Raw genomic sequence first — 18,136 nt, 5'->3', positions numbered from 1 at the left:
TGTTAGATTCTGATTCTGATTCTCAGACCTAGATCATGAATCTGATGAATTTTTGGCAAGATTACTTCAGAAGTAGTCTTGTCTTCTTTTAAGAGGCACACAATGTCTGGTTGTCTTCTGGTGGTATTCAGACTTTTTAAAAAGAATTAACATGTAATGTATTATTTGTTTCAGGGGTACATGTCTGTGTTTCATCAGTCTTGTACAATTCACAGCACTCACCATAGCACATACCCTCTCCAATGTCCATCACCCAGTCACCCCATCCCTCCCACCCCCCTCCCCTCCAGTAACCCTCAGTTTGTTTGCTGAGATTAAAAATCTCTTATGGTTTGTCTCCCTCTCTGGTTTCATCTTGATTCAGTTTTTTTCCTCTCTTCCCCTATGATCCTCTGCCTTGTTTCTCAAATTCCACTTATCAGTGACATCATAAGATAATTGTCTTTCCCTGATTGACTTATTTCGCTTAGCATAATACCCTCTAGTTCCATCCACATCTTTGCAAATGGCAAGATTTCAATTTTTGATGGCTGCATAATATTCCATTGTATATATACACCACATCTTCATCCGTTCGTCTGTCAGTAGACATCTGGGCTCTTTCCATAGTTTGGCTATTGTGAACATTATTGCTATAAACATTCGGGTGCAGGTACCCCTTCAAACTACTGCATTTGTATCTTTGGGTAAATATTCAGTAGGTCATAGGATAGCTCTATTTTCAACTTTTTGAGGAACTGTTTTCCAGAGTGGCTGCACCAGCTTGCATTCCCACCAACAGTGTAGGAGGGTTCCCCTTGCCCCTCATCCTCACAACATCTGTCATTTCCTGACTTGTTCATTTTAGCCATTCTGGCTGGTTTGATGTGGTATCTCATTGTGGTCCTGATTTGTGTTTCCCTGATGCTGAGTGGTGTTGAGCACTTTTTCATGTGTCTGTTGGTCATTTGGATGTCTTCCTTGTGGAAATGTCTATTCATGTCTCTGCCCATTTCTTTTTTTAAAAAAAAAATATAATTAATATTAATTTTCTTTTTTAAAAGATTTTATTTATTTATTTGAGAGACAGAGATCACAAGTAGGCAGAAAGACAGGCAGAGAGGGAGGGGGAAGCAGGCTCCCTGCTGAGCAGAGAGGCCGATGTGGGGCTCGATCCCAGGACTCTAAGATCATGACCTGAGCTAAAAGCAGAGGTTTTAACCCACTGAGCCACCCAGGCACCTCCCTCTGCCCATTTATTGATTGGATTATTTGTTCTTTGGACATTGAGTTTGCTAAGTTCTTTATAGATTTTGGACACTAGCCCTTTATCTGATATGTCATTTGCAAGTATCTTCTCCCATTCTATTGATTATCTATTGGTTATCTTTTGTCGACTGTTTCCTTTGCTGTGCAAAAGCTTTTTATACTGAAGAAGTCGCAATAGTTCACTTTTGCCCTTGCCTTCCTTGCCTTTGGTGATGTGTCTAGGAAGAAGTTGCTGCCGCTGAGGTCAAAGAGGTTGCTGCCTGTGTTCTCCTGAAGGATTTTGATGGATTCCTGTCTCACATTTAGGTCTTTCATCCATGTTGAGTCTATTTTTGTATATGGTATAAGGAAAATATCTGGTTTCATTCTTCTGCACATGGCTATCCAATTTTCCCAACACCATTTGTTTAAGAGACTGTCTTTTCTCCATTGGATATTCTTTCATGCTTTGTTGAAGATGAGTTGACCATAGAGTTGAAGGTCCACTTCTGGGCTTTCTGTTCTGTTCCATTGATCTATTTGTCTGTTTTTGAAGCAGTACCATACTGTCTTGATGATAACAGCTTTCTAATAGAGCTTGAAGTCCAGGATTGTGATCCCTCCAGCTTTGGTTTTCTTTTTCAACATTCCTTTGGATATTCAGGATCTTTTCTGGTTTTATATAAATTTTAAGATTATTTGTTCCATTCCTGTGAAAAAAAGTTGATGGTATTTTGATAGGGATTTCATTGAATGTGTAAATTGCTCTAGGTACATAGACATTTTAACAATATTGGTTCTTCCAATCTATGAACATGGAATGTTTTTCCATTTCTTTGTGTCTTCCTCAATTTCTTTCATGAGTATTCTGTAGTTTTCTGAGTACAGATCCTTTTCCTCTTCAGTTAGATTTATTCCTAGGTATCTTATGGGTTTGGGTGCAACTGTAAATGGCATTGACTCCTTAATTTCTCTTTTTTCTGTCTTGATGGTGTTGTATAGAAATGCAGCTAATTTCTGTGCATTGATTTTATATCCTGCCAGTTTACTGAATTCCTGTATGAATTTTAACAGTTTTGGGACTGAGTCTTTTGTTTTTTGTTTTTTTTAAAGATTTTGTTTATTTATTTGACAGACAGAGATCACAAGTAGGCAGAGAGGCAGGCAGAGAGAGAGAGAGGAGGAAGCAGGCTCCCTGCTGAGCAGAGAGCCCCATGTGGGACTCGATCCCAGGACCCCGGGATCATGACCTGAGCCGAAGGCAGACACTTTAACCCACTGAGCCACCCAGGCACTCCAGAGATTTTATTAATTTATTAATTTATTTAACAGATAGATCAGAAGTAGGCAGAGAGGATGCAGAGAGAGAGAGAGGGGGGTCTTTTGGGTTTTCCATATAAAGTTTCATTACTGTTCATTACTTTTGGTGATCACTGCTTTGATTCATTCGTTCATTAGTGACTGAAAATTGGGGATATTCTTTTTAAAGAAAGACCTTGTTATTGAGATATTACTTGCTACAGTAAAGTGTAAAAATCTTGTGTGTATACTTAGATACATTTTTACATATGTATAAATATCAGATCAGGATATAGGACATTTCCAATACCTCAAAAGGTTCCTCTTCCACTGAATAACCACTGATAACCAGTATTCTAACTTCTATCACATAGATTAATTTAGCTTGTTCTTAAACTTCACATACATAGAATTTTATAATATGTACTTTCTTGTGCCTGTATTATTTCCCTTTAATATTTTATCTGTGAGACTCACCCATGTTGTTACATGTAGCATCAGATCATTTTTGGCTTCTATGTAGTATTCTGTTGAATGAACATACCTCTACTTATTTTTGCAAAATGATGACATTGTAGTTCTTTCACTCCTTACTCATTTTTATCGGGAATTCTTCTATAAAGAGAAATTGCCTTTATAAGTTATTTGTTTAGTTTGAGGTATAGCTCATCTAAGAAAGAAGATAAATGCTGGATCATTTTTCTTTATCATTTGTCAAAGTAATGAAGTAATTCCTAATATTCTCCAAGGATGACTACCAAGGGTTGTTTCTCTAGTATTATTTGAATTTAAAATGAATTTTGAAATGCTTCATATATTTTGATCAGTTACAACTATTATTCTTAATGATCCCATCTTTGGTCAATGAGAGCCTCTTCATGTTGGCTCCTGAATCCCTTTAACATGACTTCCATAGTCTTCCATAGACTTGCTCTCCAGTTTAATATCTTGTATATTTCCTGTCTCAGTCCTGGAACGAACTCTTACTCCAAGGAGCAATGATTGCTCTTAGAGAAAAATGGCATTTAGAGATCACAATCTTGGCATTGGGACATTTCATCAGAGTCTGGCTATGAGGAAGACTTGCAGCCCTCCCACTAGAATTGCTTATATCTTCAGGAAGAATGTGTTTTCTTATCAATGCAGCATTAGTCTTCTCTTCCATTTGTTGTAGACTTTTCATCTGCTCCTCTTCTTTTTCAATTATGAATTGCTGTTTGGTTAGACGAGTCATTGCCAGATGGATTGCTGTAAGTGGACATATTAGTGCATCTTTGGATCAGTGGTATTTAGGGCCCATAATTTACCAATGGTGAGACACTTACAGATTGTGTTCCAAATAGAAATCATCCATAATTATATTTCTTAAACATATTTATACATAATTCAGCCAGAAGTCTGTGAATACAGTGATTCTTTTTTGTTATTTTTGTTATTTGTTATTTGTTATTTTTGTAATTTGTTATTACCAAGTTCCCTTTCTACTGAAGAATTGGAAAACATTAGTAGGGGAGGCATTGGGGTATGCTGACCTATTAAAATGAATTACAGTCAATATAATTTCAGAGCCACTGCCTTCATTTGAAAGGAGATACTAATTGAAGATGTTTCTAGCACCTAGATAAGGCAAAATTGGGAGCTAGAAGAATGAAGCTTCTGGTGTCAAAGCCATATATAACCAGCCTATAAGCAAAAGAAATCCTATTCTCAGAAGTGTTGTCCTGATCCTTTGCAGAAGTTCAGGTTACATTTCTACCCTCTGGAACACAGCTGAACAGACCCCTCACCCCTCATTTCATTCTCTTCTTCCTTAGGTTCTGGACACATGGCTGAATTCCCAAAAGGACAATGAGAGGGAACGGGCCATGTGGTGTGCTGCCCATATTCTTGGCTTCACTGCAAAAATGAATAACGTTGGAGTAAGTGTGAGCCTGCCCTGGAGTCTAGGCCTCATTCTTACCCCTACCTCAAACTTCATCACATATCACCTAGCCTCAATTACTCATCCTACCCTCCATTTCCTTGGCCCCACCCTCTATTTTCTTTTCTGCATCCTATTGTCTCTTTTCTCCCTTGGACTTTTTCCCTACTCACCAATTCGGTTCCATTCCACTGGGTTCAGTTTGATTCCATTCGTTTCAACAAGCAGTTACTGAATACTCACCTTGTGCCAGGCACCATGCCAGGTGTTACAGAGGATGCATAGATGACCGAGACATTTACGGTCCAAATGGGGAGAGAGGCATGCATAGAACAAACTTAAATAGAAGGCGATAATGATAAACTTAAATAGAAGGCGAAAACTCCAAATACAGTAGGAATAAAATATCACAACACAAATGAAGTACAAGTGAAAGGAAATCTTCCTAGAGGAGGGAACATTTGAGCTAGGCTCCAAGAACGAGTGCCGTGCCAAGAGGCAAAAAAGAGGGACAGTGTAAGGTCATTCCAAAACTATGACCCAACATACCTCTCTAAGTCCATTTCCATTAACCTCACCGAGTCTCACCTCTCCTATCTCTCATGCATCCCCTCTTCCTCTCTTCTTGCTTTGACTCAGCCAGAGAGAGTGGCTGGGGTAACCTGTAACTTCCAGCTCTCCTCCCCAGATGGACATTGAGTTCACTCGGCTGGGGCGTTTGGTAAGGCTGCTGGCCATGCGCTGCCAGGACCCAGTGGACAACATCTGCTTCCTGTCTGCACAGGCTGTCTACAACCTCTACTGTATCCTCCTGCTGCAAAAGCGTAGGGAGAATCTCCTCTTTTCACTTCTGCTCCGGCCTCCCACCTCTGTTTGGTCATTCTCTCACACGCTGTCCTAGAAGAGTGAGAGCTAAGCGGTTCCCTGAGCATCTTCCTTCCAACGAGGAACCTGCCCCTAGGCCCCAGCATATTCCCTCCTGGGACAAAATAGCTACTAAACAAACAGTTCTTTTGAATTAGGGTTTGGGTTGGGCAGATGGGAAAGCGGGCAACCTGAGACAACTTCTGAGTGTCTGAGGGGTGGGGTCGGGTGTCTTTGTTTCAGAGATGGGAAGGAAAAAACAGGGCTTGTGGGAAGAAGAGGGCACGAGTGAAGTCTATAGCCCCAACGTGTTCTATAACAACACCTTTGAGATTGCCAAGGTGAGAGGGCGGTGCCAGAGACTAAGTGGGAAGAGCCTCGGCCTCTCATCTCATCATCAGGTTCTAGACCCCGAGGTGGGGAGGGGGGTGGTCCTTTCCAGCTCAACTTCCTTTCTATTCTTTTGCCACCTGGCCTGTGAACTCTTGCCTTGGGGGATGTTTTCCGCTTGTTCCCACCACCCTCCCCCTAAGCATCCTGGGCCCTAATGCGCCTTTCTTACCCATTCTCCCCTAGAAGCATTTGCTTCATGCTAACAATGCTTTGTGAGTGATGTGTAGATTCAGCCCCTGCCTCAAAGATCCCATCACCCCGGATCCTGGTCTCAGCCCTTCTCTCCCAGCACTCTGCCCCTGGGGCCTCTGATCTGTGAGCCACCCAGAGCAGCTGAGGTCAGTGTTCTCTCCCTCCCAGCCCCAAAGACTCTGTTCCCAGGAAAAGGGTCTTCTAGGTGCTAGGCAGATGGCACAGGCCTGGGACAAAGCACTCCAGGTTCCCAGGAGAGGCTCTCTCCACCGGCGCTAACAGGAAGGTGGGGCAGGCTATCTCTGGCAGGAGGCCCCAGGGCAGGTAGCCTAACATCACCCTGTTGCAGGCCTTTGCAGAGTACTTCACGCAGGTGCAGCTCACCACCCTGGTGCTGACGGCCATGGAGGGCCTGACCGACAGCAGGGCCAAGGTGTCTCTGGCGACGGCCCAGCTGATGAGCGCGGTCATGAAAGAGCGGGGCCGAGACATGATTAAGGTAGCGTGGGGCTGTGGTGGGAGCTCTGACCAGCACACCAGTCTGGGCTCTCCCCTGGCTCTGTCCCTAACCAGCCAAAGAGTCCTGGGCAGTCCCTCACTCTCTTTTAAAATGTAGACCTGGGGGGCACCTGGGCGGCTCAGTCAGCTAAGTGTCTGCCTTTGGCTCAAGTCATGGTTCCAGAGTTCTGGGACCGAGCCCCCCTGTCAGGCTCGCTGCTCAGTAGGGAGTCTGCTCTCCTTCTGCCTCTGCCGAGTCCCTTGCTTGTACTCTCTCTTTCTCTCTCAGATAAACAAATAAAATCTTAAAAAAAAAAAAAAAGAAAACATAGGGTTGGGCTACATTTTCTCTGGGGTCCCCTGAGCTCTGACAGCTGCACTCCTGAGTACTTGGAACAGCTCTGGAGGGCTGGCTCATCAATTAATTACCACCACATGTGGGGGTATGAGCCCTGTGAGGCCTAGTGCCAGAGCACAAGAAAACGTTGTGGGGGGATTCACCCTGATTGCCTAGGGGTGTCAGGGGGCTTCAATTTCTGGGAAGGGTAAGGCTGCGGATTACAAACCAGTAAGCTCATGGAATGACTGAGCGCTGAGTAAAATTTCTTCCAGAATAACATATAGAAGTCCACATTTCCCACTCCACTGAAAAAATTTTTTAAATGAGGCCACATAGGGCAACTCTATGGGCAGCCAAGGTCCCTTTTTTTTTTTTTTTTTTTTTTTTTTTTTTTTTTAAGATTTTTATTTATTTATTTGACAGAGAGAAATCACAAGTAGACGGAGAGGCAGGCAGAGAGAGAGAGAGGGAAGCAGGCTCTCTGCCGAGCAGAGAGCCCGATGCGGGACCCGATCCCAGGACCCTGAGATCATGACCTGAGCCGAAGGCAGCGGCTTAAACCACTGAGCCACCCAGGCGCCCCCAAGGTCCCTTTTATATGTGGCATGGGCTCTCCAGGCTTTCCTCTCTCTGAATCTCCGGACACCCATTGCCTTCACTCATTTATATGACTTGCCTGGTCTAGGTACCAGAAATGGAGGTGTGTCCTTGAAGTAGTAGAATAAAATGGACTTCCTGGAGACCCATATATCAGGAATTTGAGGGCCAAGTCAGAGTCCTGTGGTACACCCACCTCCAGTGCTAACTGCCCCTACAGTTTCATGGGTTGAAACTTGATCTCAGTGGGGAGACAAAGACCTGAAGTGTCCCCAGGGACTTTGCTTTCCTTCCTGGAGTCTCCTGTGTCTCCCAAGTAAGCTTGGAGCGACTCTCTGAACTCTGGGCTGTGGGCAGGCCTTCATCATAGCGGGCCTCCATGAGCTTCTGGAGTTCTTTTGGTGACCCCTGCTTGTCTGGCCTCTGGCACCCTAGAACTCAGCCTTAAGAAGAGTATCACTGGCAGGATTACAAGGATGCCTTGAGTCTGGGAGTTGGTAGATAGGGAGGAGGTGGGTAGGCTCACTGAGACTCCTGTGGCTCCTCCCTATAGATCGAGGAAATCGTGGAGGGGATCCTGGACCGGCTCAACTCCCAGCTGGAGCCCAGCACAAAGGAGGAGGTTGTGCGGGGCATGTGCTTGCTGGCCGGCAACAACACCCAGAGTGTTGTGCCTTTGCTTCTCAGCAAGTCCCTGCCTTGGGATAGGTACCTCTCCCAGAGCTTGGGAATACATTCTCCAGCCCAGCAAACCCTCCCCTCCCTTACCCGAGCTCTACACAAAAATGACTTTTCCTCTGGGATGCTTTCCCTCTGACACCAATTGAACTTGATCTCTGTGTTCTCTGGCCAAGTCTAGACCCTGAGAACCAGCCCTTCATGGGCCCAAGACCAGACTAGCCCTAGGCGGTTGGTCACCAGGGCCCATGACATAGCTGTCCCCGGTTCCTGCAGAACCAGTCTGGCCCTATGGAAGGCATTTGGCACTCAGCGAGAGACCACGATCAGCGTCCTGCAGCTGCTCATAGGCATCCTGGAAAAACCCCACTCCAGAGAGGAGACTGAGGAGATGGCCTTCCAACCTGTGGCGGTCAGCATGAGGGAAGGGGGGACCCAACAACTTACTGTTCTGGGACTCAGGGGCAGAGCTGAAGGTCAAGGGCCACAGGGTGGGAGCAGGTCTTAGAGGAGCATTCACTAATACTGTACATTCGAGGGGCACCTGGGTGGCTCAGTCGGTTGAGCGTCCCACTCTTGATTTCAGCTCAGGTCCTGGTTTCAGGGCTGTGGTATCCAGCTCCCTGTTGGGCTGCGTGTCCTGCGGGGAATCTGCTTGAGATTCTCTCTCTTCCGCTCCCTCTGGCCCTCCTCCTGCTCATGCTTTCTCTCTGTCTCTAAAATAAATAGATAAACCTTTAAGGAAGTGCTATACTTTTGATTTGCACTTTACTTCCTTTTTCTGCCTGTATATCTAAGAACTGAGTGATGTAGAGAGAACGAGGATTGATCCCATTTTTGGACAAGGAAACTGATGGTTAGAGCTAAGCAGCTTTCTCTGTCTCCTGATTCTGGGGCTGGCACTCCTTTTTCCAGGGCCTGGGGGGTAGCACGAGGGTTGGAAGCAAAAGAGATTTGGTTGCCTGGAGTAGACAAAGTAATCCCCACATCATTTTCGGCTAAAAAGTTCGAGTTGCTTCCCATTCTCTCTTTGATGTCGGGAGAGTGAAGAGAAAGCAGGCTGCCTGTGTGCAATCTCATTTCCCTAAGGAAGTGTGGTGGACTTTCAGTCTCTGAGGGCTTCTTACAAGCCTGAGTCAGAGTGACTGTGCCATTTGGGCAGTGATGGGGAGGGCAAGGTGGGACTCAGTGTATGGGGCCATGGTACCATCTTACGTCTTCCTCTGCTGTCTCCCAGGTGACATGTGCCCTGTGTGAGATGCTCTCAGGGTCCCTCTGCCAGGAGGCTGTCCAGGAGCTCTACCCTCGGCTCTTGATGGCTATATTATGTCATCTCTGCTGGGTGATTGAGCAAAATGTCCCCCAGAAGATGGTGGTCTATAGCAAGGAGGGGGGCCCAGGCAGCAAGAGCAAGCCCTTTGACTCCACGAGGTAAGCCTAACCCCCTCGTGATGGATGGCTGGGACTAGCCAGTTCCAGAGGGCCCTGGGCAACCCGTGTGCTAGAATATTCTCACATATATTCAAGCTTCTCATTTCTCTTGTTGTATGCACACTTCAGCTGACTCACTGGACATATCATGTCCCTGTTTGTAACTGCACAGGAAGAGAGTCAACTAGATGGTGGGAGGCAGGGCAAGCCCATATCTAGGTCATTTTCTCCATGTGGTTGGGGCCACTTGAATCTCATTGACCTCTGGCTTGGCTTTGTCACTAGTTCTGCTGTCTTGCACAAGTCAATGAGCGGGATTCCATTTTCTCATCTCGAAAATGGGGGTTGACTCTTAAATGTGTGGTTGTCACTTTTTTAAATTTTTATTAAACCTCAGGATATTCTACTCAAATGGAATCTTATGTTAAATGAAAACAAATAGACCCAATAAGCAGAGATTTTCTGATGAGATGGGTGTGGAGGTAAATCTATATCCTAACCCCATTCTTTGCCCTTGGAGAGCAGAAGTGGAAAACCAAAGCACTGAGATTTCTCTATAGTTTTCTTTGTAGGACTCTGTGGTTGGATGAGGGCCAAAGCTGAAGGAGTGGATGGGCAGTCAGAGATGGGTTTCACAAGAACCATGGATTTTTGTCAGCAGGAGAGCAGACCATAGCAACCAGAACGGAAACTGTCTCCTGACTTCCCAGCACAGGATATAAATGAGGGCATAATGCCTTGTCCACCCTTTTGTCCCTTTCTTTTCTTCACCAATGGTCGTGACCTTCAGTTGTGCCCTGGAAGTCGTGAAGTTGGTGTTCTTGGCTGCTGCATATGATGGAGTGGTGACCTATGCAAATCAGCATCACTGCTGGGACCTTCTGTCCTGCCCCAGGTTTTACTACATAGGGATCATGGACCTGACAAGGTGAGGCTATTTCCCCAGTGACCCTGGCACCACTCTAGTCTCCTGACCCCAAGATCCCGAGTTCCAGCCTTCAGCTGTCCCTTCCCCACCTCCCAGCCCTCTGGTCTCCTGATTCCTCAGCCCTCACGTCTTCCTTATTCATGCATACTGGTCCCTTGCTACCTCCCTGCCCCCCAGCAACTGCTGGCTTCCTGTGTCCCACCCCAGCGGCATTGTGAAGACCTGTGAGCCTGCCGTCCTGCACCGGGTCCTCAACCTTGTCAGGAACTACCTCTATAGCTCCAGCTACCATCGGAGGATCCTGGCCAGGACTTTCTATGCACAGGTGAAGCCTGGGGAAGGGCCCACAGCCTGGGCCATTCATTTCCTGGGCTGAGGACTACTTAACAGAAATGTTAAATAAGTAGTCCCCGAAAGAGGACAGAATAAGACTGAGCCATTTAAACTGAGATTTCCTTCTCTGGCACTTCAGGTGATTGGTTAAAGGAGGCAAAAGAAAGCCTGAGGAGGGAGCCAGTAGCTCAGCCTCCAGAATGATCTGTGGATCCTAGCATCTGACTCAAGATTCAAACTTTACCAGCATTATCCTCCCTCCTTATCTTAGTCTCCAGCCCATTTGTACAGATCTTCCATTGCTCTCAACCGGACATACTCCTTACCTGAGTGGGGTACCGAGGGAGGGCTGAGGTGGGTGCCGGGTATCATGAATCTTTCACCATCCATAGCAGTTGTCTCCTCATACCCACAGCTCCTCTGGCACCGGTCAGTGGCTCAGACTCTGGGACAAGACTTTCTGAGCAATCTGATCAAGTGGGTCAAAGACCCCAACCTCATTATGAAAGAAGTCGGGCTTCGTGGAATCAGTAACCTGGCACTGCACCCAGGACAAGTAAGAGTGGGGAGGACCAAATGGGAGTCAAGTTTGAGTCCTTGAAGCACTTAATTTACCTCCCTGGGGTCTCTTAGTGATCTTGGGCTTAGCATGTTCCCCAACCTCTCATCCTAGGGCAGCACAACATCTGGCCTGAAGACTTACATAGACTGGTCATTGGGCCTCCCAAACCCCGTGAACACTGGCCTTCTACTTCCTGGGCACATCCAGCCCCCGGATAGCCCATGTCTGTTTCTCTTCAACACCCATCTGTTTTCTCAAAACCCTGTTCCCAGAGGGTTGCACAATCCCCAGGGTGAGTGATCTCTGCCTTCTTCCAAACAGTCAGAATCGCTGAAGAGCCAGGTTCCATTTTTGCGAGACTTGCTGAAGAATGAAGCACGAGTAACAGTGCAGGCAGTCAAGAGCCTACGGAACATCATCTGTCATGGGAAAGGAGAGGACACGAAGGTGGTTTTTTGCAGCATCTCCAAGCAACTTCGTCCACTCATCAATGACGTATGGGCCTAAATCCCTAGGATCATTTGGGAACGTATGGGCTGGGGCTGAAGAGGAATCCTGGAAACTGAGCCAAAGGCACTGGGCAGGGCTGTGGAGCAGTGGTGGAAGGCTGAGGTCATGGAAGGGCAGCCAGAAGGAGACTTGGGTACTGGAAGCCGTGTATAGGATTGTCCCCAATGCATTCCCTATTACAGACCCAGGCACACTCATCTACCTATTCTCCCACTAGGAACCACTGGAGGAAAAAAAATGACATGCTGCTGTGAAACTGGTTCTGGAGTAAAGAGTGGGGAGACAACTCACAGCTCTACCCTCTTTCCAGACAACACAGGAGCCCCAGAAGGCTAGCAGCCTTGTGGAAAGGACCCAAAGGTTCAGGAATCTGAACTGCCCAGAGCAATACCACCTTGTGTCTTGGTCTCCCTACAGATGGTAGAATTTTAGAGCCAAAATAGACTTGACAACAGACATGCATGCTTTCAATGCTCCTATTCTGGCATCTTCCATTTTTGAATTTGCGATCTGAATTAGTTTTGTATGGGTCTCTTATCTTCTGTGAGCCTGGACATTCCATGATGGCAGGGTCGATGTCTGATTCATCTAGTTTTCTTCTTTTTTTAAAAAGATTTTATATATTTATTTGAGGTGGGGGGGGTCGGAGGGAGAGAGAAAGAATCTCAAGCAGACACCCCTCTGAGAGTGGAGCCGGATGCCAGAGTTGATCTCACAGTCCTGAGATCATGACCTGGGCCGAAACCAAGAGTCAGATGCTTACCTGACTGAGCTGCCCAGGCAACACCTGATTCATCCATTTTTACATGTTTTAAAGTTCACCATGTATACTTAACAAAGCCTGAAGATAATATCTTTATCTTCCACCCAAACAATTAAAGGACCTTAGAATGATTTAACTCTGGGGTGCCTGGGTAGCTTCATCCACTAAGTGTCCAGCTCTTGTCTTCAGCTCCAGTCATGATCTCAGCACTGTGGGATCATGCCCTGTGTCAGGCTCTCTGCTCAATGGGTGTCTGCTTGAGATTCTCTCTCTCCCTCTCCCCTGACTCTTCCCCCCATTTCACATGCTCTCTCTAGCTCTTTAAAATAAATAAATGATTCTTTTAAAAAAATTTTTTTATTATTTTTATTTTAATTTATTTATTTCACAGAGAGAGAGAGAGAAGTCACAAGTAGGCAGAGAGGCAGGCAGAGAGAGAGGGGGAAGCAGACTCCCCACTGAGCAGAGAGCCCGATTTGGGCCTTGATCCCAGGACCCTGAGATCATGATCCAAGCCAAAGGCAGAGTCTTTTTTTTTTTTTAAGATTTTATTTATTTATTTGACAGACAGAGATCACAAGTAGGCAGAGAGGCAGGCAGAGAGAGAGGAGGAAGCAGACTCCCTGCTGAGCAGAGAGCCCGATGTGGGGCTCGATCCCAGGACCCTGGGATCATGACCTGAGCAGAAGGCAGAGGCTTTAACCCACTGAGCCACCCAGGCACCCCCAAAGGCAGAGTCTTAACCCACTGAGCCACCCAGACCCCCCTGATTTTTTTTTTAAAAGAATGATTTAACTCTGATACCCTCCCATATCATAGACTAACATTGTCTAGGATTTTAGTTCCACAGTCTTTTTTTTTTTAAGTTTGTTTGTTTGTTTATTTATTTATTTGACAGAGATCACAAGTAGGGAGAGAGTGGGGTGGGGGGTGGGGAACAGGCTCCCCGGTGAGCAGAGAAGCCGATGTGGGGCTCGATCACAGGACCCTGGGATCATGACCTGAACCAAAGGCAGAGGCTTTAACCCACTGATCCACCCAGGCACCCCATTTCCACAGTCTTTTAAAATCCCCAGATTTGGGCTTTATGTCATTACCAGCATTATCATTATTGTCTTATACAGTCAATATTTATTTTGATTTATAAACATGGACAAACGTCTTTGCCGTCCTTTTCTTCTCCCAGCTCTCTCTTCCCTTCTGGATACATTTTTTCCTTCTTCCTTTGTATTTTCTTTCTCAAGGCTCTGTTAATCGGAAACACTCTCAGTCTTTGTCTGGAAATGTCTTTATTTTGCCTCACAAGTGTCTTTAGCTTTAAGTAGTTTAGTAGGTGCTGGCGTGGACTACTTTGGGTTTACCCTGGTTGGGGTTCTATGAGTTTCTTGACATCTCTGTTTATGTTTTTCACCAAACTTGGAAGGTTTTCAGCCATTATTTCTTCCAAGTTTTTTTCAGCACTATACTTTTTCTTCTCTTTTTAGAAATCTGATACCACAGATGTTTAGGCTTTTTGTTATTCATCCATAGGTCCCAAGGTTGTATGCATTTTCAATCACTTTTTCTTTTTTTGTTCAGACTGGATACTTTTTATTGCTCTGTCTTCAAGTTCACTGATTATTTCCTGTGACATCTGTTTTGCCAATGAATGTACCCAGTCTTGTATTTCTCAGTTCTCAAGTTTCTTTTTGATATATTCTGTTTCTTTTCTGAAAATTTTTATTTCTGTATTTATTTCAAGAGAGCCCATTGTTGCTTTTTTGAAGTATTTTGTACAGTAACTGCTTTTGGTCTTTGCATGCTGAGTAATTTTGGATTGTATCATGGACACTATGAGTATTGATTCCCGGTGTCACCTAAATCCTATGAAGAATGTTGATATAAATAGCATTAGTAACCATTGACCTGTTTAACTTCAGGCTGCAAGTCCTGACTAGCCTTCTCTGTGTGTGGACTGTGATTTCAATGTCTGTCTTGAATTCTTAGCCTTTGCCATTCTGAGTTTGAGCCACCCACTGGCCAGTCTGAGATCTGAACCATTGTCTCTGCTGTAGTTCAGTTTTCAAAGTCGGTGGTATGTGGTTTAGGGTCAGATATGCATGGAGTGAGGACAGGAGTTCATAAACAACTTTAGAGGGTCACTTTCCCTGGCTTCTCCCTCTCCATTGCTTTCCTGGTTTTACTGTCCTTTGGGGTTCCCTTTTTCCAGTTGTCTTGCAAAAAAGCTGGTGCTTTAGTTACTCTGCAATGTCAGGCACTTCTGTGACTGTGCCCACAACTGGGCCAAGTGGCATGAGGGCAGAGGAAATAGAGCAATGGGGTTTGTCCATCCTCTTGGGACCTCAGCTCCTTGAAATGGAGAGTAAGAGTTTTGGCTTCTGTAGACTCCCCAGTGTCTTCTTTTGGAACTGTGATATGAGAGAATAGAGGGAAGAAAAAAGAAATGAGGTATTTCTCCACTTTCTTTCTTTTTTTTTTTTAAAGACTTTATTTGAGAGAGAGCGAGCATATGAGTGTGTGCACAAGTTGGGGAAGGGGCAGAAGGAGAATCAGTCTCTCCACTGAGCAGGGAGCCCAATAAGACTTCTCTTGGAGCTGTCTGTCTGTCCATGGTGCTTGCTTCTCAGCTTCTGGTTGCCTTGTAAGACAAGCAGGGGAGATCCGTGTGATCCGGGTTACTGAGACCAGTGGCGTCTGCCTGCCCCCACAGTTGCTGAGGGTCAGCAACCTCTTTGTCTTTGGCCTCTGGGGATCTTACTTTCTTAAAGCTCGGCTATGCATTGAAAAAGGATTTTGTATATTTTATCTAGCATTCAAAGTTATTTATAGTGAGAAAGTTGTCAGGTTTTCTTTTCTTCCATACTGCTAGAATGGAAATTCTAATCAAGAAATAGTAAAATGTCATCTACACAATGCTAACCTGGCTGAATGAAAAGAAGATATTAGTCTTCCGGGTTCCTGGTTCTGCTTTACCACTCACCTACTCATAGGAACTTACTTAAGCAAATCTTAGTAGTTTTATCATTTGTAAAATTTTCTTCTACTATTTTCTTAGTGTATCCTCTTTTCTCTCTTCTTTCTGTTCTATTCTTTGGGATGCCTTTAGATTTATTCTCTGTATTTCTTAATTTTTATTTTCTATCTCCCATTCTTTGTCTACCTTGGAACATTTTCTGGGCTGATTCTCCTCTTACTTTAGCTGTGGCTATTCTGCTACTCAACACACCTATTGAATTTTTAGGGGATTTTTTTTTTGCTGTTGCTTGTTTGTGGGTTTTTGGTTTTTGTTTTTTTTAATGACACAGGTTCTCTTTTTTTTTCTTCTGGTTGATGGTGTGATATCTGAATAGCTATTACATTATTCTATAGGGACAGTGCCTTACCTTACCTGTACTTATTTATTTACTTATTTATCTATAATTTCAAAGTTTGGATTTTCAACCATTTTAAAAAGTCTCCTCAGTAACTTCTTTTTAATTAATTAATTAATTAATTTTATTAGCGTATAATGTATTATTTTCCCCAGGGGTACAAGTCTGTGAATCATCAGGTTTACACACTTCACAGCATTCACCATAGCACATAACCTCCCCCAATGTCCATAACCCCACCACCCTCTCCACGCCTCCCCCCCGCCCCCCCGCCAGCAACCCTCAGTTTGTTTTGTGAGATTGAGAGTCTCTTATGGTTTCTCTCCCTCCCCGGTCACTTCTTGTTTCATTTTTTCCTCCCTACCTCCCACGACCCTCTGCCCTGCCTCTCAAATTCCTCATATCAGAGAGATTATATGATAATTATCTTCCTCTGATTGACTTATTTCACTCAGCATAATACCCTCTAGTTCCATCCACGTCATTGCAAATGGCAAGAATTCTGGGGGTTTTGATGGCTGCATAGTATTCCACTGTGTGTGTGTGTGTGTGTGTGTACACACACACACTATATATATATAATATATATAATATATTATATATACACTGTATATACACACTATATATACACTGTATATACACACTATACACACACACACACACACTCTCTCTCTATATATATATATTTGTTTATTTATTTATTTGGGAGGGGTTTGATGGCTGCATAGTATTCCATTGTGTGTGTGTGTGTGTACACACACACACTATATATATATAATATATATGATATATTATATATATACACTGTATATACACACTATATATACACACACACTATATATATAATATATATAATATATTATATATATACGATATATAATATATATATACACTGTATATACACACTATATATACACTGTATATACACACTATACACACACACACACACACTCTATATATATTTATTTATTTATTTATTTGGGGGGGGTTTGATGGCTGCATAGTATTCCATTGTGTGTGTGTGTGTGTACACACACACACTATATATATATAATATATATAATATATTATATATATACACTGTATATACACACTATATATACACATACACTATATATATAATATATAATATATTATATATATACACTATATATACACACACTATATATATAATATATATAATATATTATATATATACACTATATACACACTATATACACACACACACACAATATATATATATATATATATATATATTTATTTATTTATCTGGGGGTTTTGATGGCTGCATAGTATTCCATTGTGTGTGTACACACACACTATATATATAATATAGATAATATATTATATATATACACTGTATATACACACTATATATACACACACACTATATATATATATATATATATATATATTTATTTATTTATATATATATCACACCTTCTTCATTCATTCATCTGTTGATGGGCATCTAGGTTCTTTCCACAGTCTGGCTACTGTGTGAACATTGCTGCTATAAACATTTGGGTACATGTGCCCATTCGGATCATTACACTTGTATCTTTAGGGTAAATACCCAGTAGTGCAATTGCTGGTCGTAGGGTAGCTCTATTTTCAACTTTCTGACTCGGTAACTTTTTTTTACATAATCTTCCCGAGGATTCAATTATACTTTCTCTAAAGTCTTGTTTGGATTATATTACTAATTGCTCCCTTGGATGTTGTGGGGTGGGGGTGGGGGTCTTTCGTTTCTCTCATGGTGCTGAATTTCCTAAACGTTTGGTGAGTCTTGGTAGAGTTCTGGAAATTTTGCACTACTGACTCTTGGCCAGCCCTCTGTGAAAGTAATGCCTATTACTGCAGTCTGACTTCAGTAACTGTGGGGAAGCGACCAGAGCTATGTGGACCGCTGGATGTGCCAATAGCCAATATTTTGACTATAGGGCTCCCTGTTCTTTCTGGGTATTGCCAGACACCCAGGGCACCATCCAATCTCTCTGGTCTAGAGAGCATGCTCCCTGCTGTGTTGGGGGGATACCTTCCTCTGCTGCTTGCTATTCAGTAAGGAGGACCCTGGGAGGGCGAGTGCACGGAGAAGGTGGAAGGAGAGAGTATGCAGGAGCTACGGCACTCCGAGTGACCACCCTGTCAGTTGCCCAGCCTCCCCTTCTGCTCCCGGTGTTCACGGCTCTTAGTCTTGGAACGTTCCCAGAACACACCCGCCTCCTC

At 44.0% G+C, this 18,136-nt stretch overlaps 1 protein-coding gene across 15 annotated transcripts in view; it reads left to right on the top strand.

Moving 5' to 3' along the window:
* The window catches only part of LOC116593895 (maestro heat-like repeat-containing protein family member 1), a 78,934-nt gene that overhangs the window by 49,359 nt on the left and 11,439 nt on the right, over positions 1-18,136 (top strand). For 11 of the 15 annotated variants that reach the window (XM_032348519.1, XM_032348511.1, XM_032348515.1 and 8 more), the window contains 11 exons: positions 4,341-4,445; positions 5,136-5,271; positions 5,555-5,652; positions 6,246-6,395; positions 7,885-8,039; positions 8,286-8,421; positions 9,247-9,440; positions 10,231-10,368; positions 10,546-10,693; positions 11,117-11,257; positions 11,585-11,758. In XM_032348519.1, coding sequence (XP_032204410.1) covers positions 4,341-4,445; positions 5,136-5,271; positions 5,555-5,652; positions 6,246-6,395; positions 7,885-8,039; positions 8,286-8,421; positions 9,247-9,440; positions 10,231-10,368; positions 10,546-10,693; positions 11,117-11,257; positions 11,585-11,758 — 1,575 coding nt within the window. Of the gene's footprint in view, positions 1-4,340; positions 4,446-5,135; positions 5,272-5,554; positions 5,653-6,245; positions 6,396-7,884; positions 8,040-8,285; positions 8,422-9,246; positions 9,441-10,230; positions 10,369-10,545; positions 10,694-11,116; positions 11,258-11,584; positions 11,759-11,990; positions 12,321-18,136 lie in introns of those variants that run through there. The other 4 variants (XM_032348516.1, XM_032348513.1, XM_032348523.1 and 1 more) reach the window with 3 other exon arrangements.

The sequence above is a fragment of the Mustela erminea genome, chromosome 6, assembly GCF_009829155.1.
Source record: "Mustela erminea isolate mMusErm1 chromosome 6, mMusErm1.Pri, whole genome shotgun sequence".
Lineage (NCBI taxonomy): Eukaryota > Metazoa > Chordata > Mammalia > Carnivora > Mustelidae > Mustela > Mustela erminea.
This window is presented reverse-complemented; position numbering and strand designations above follow the sequence as displayed.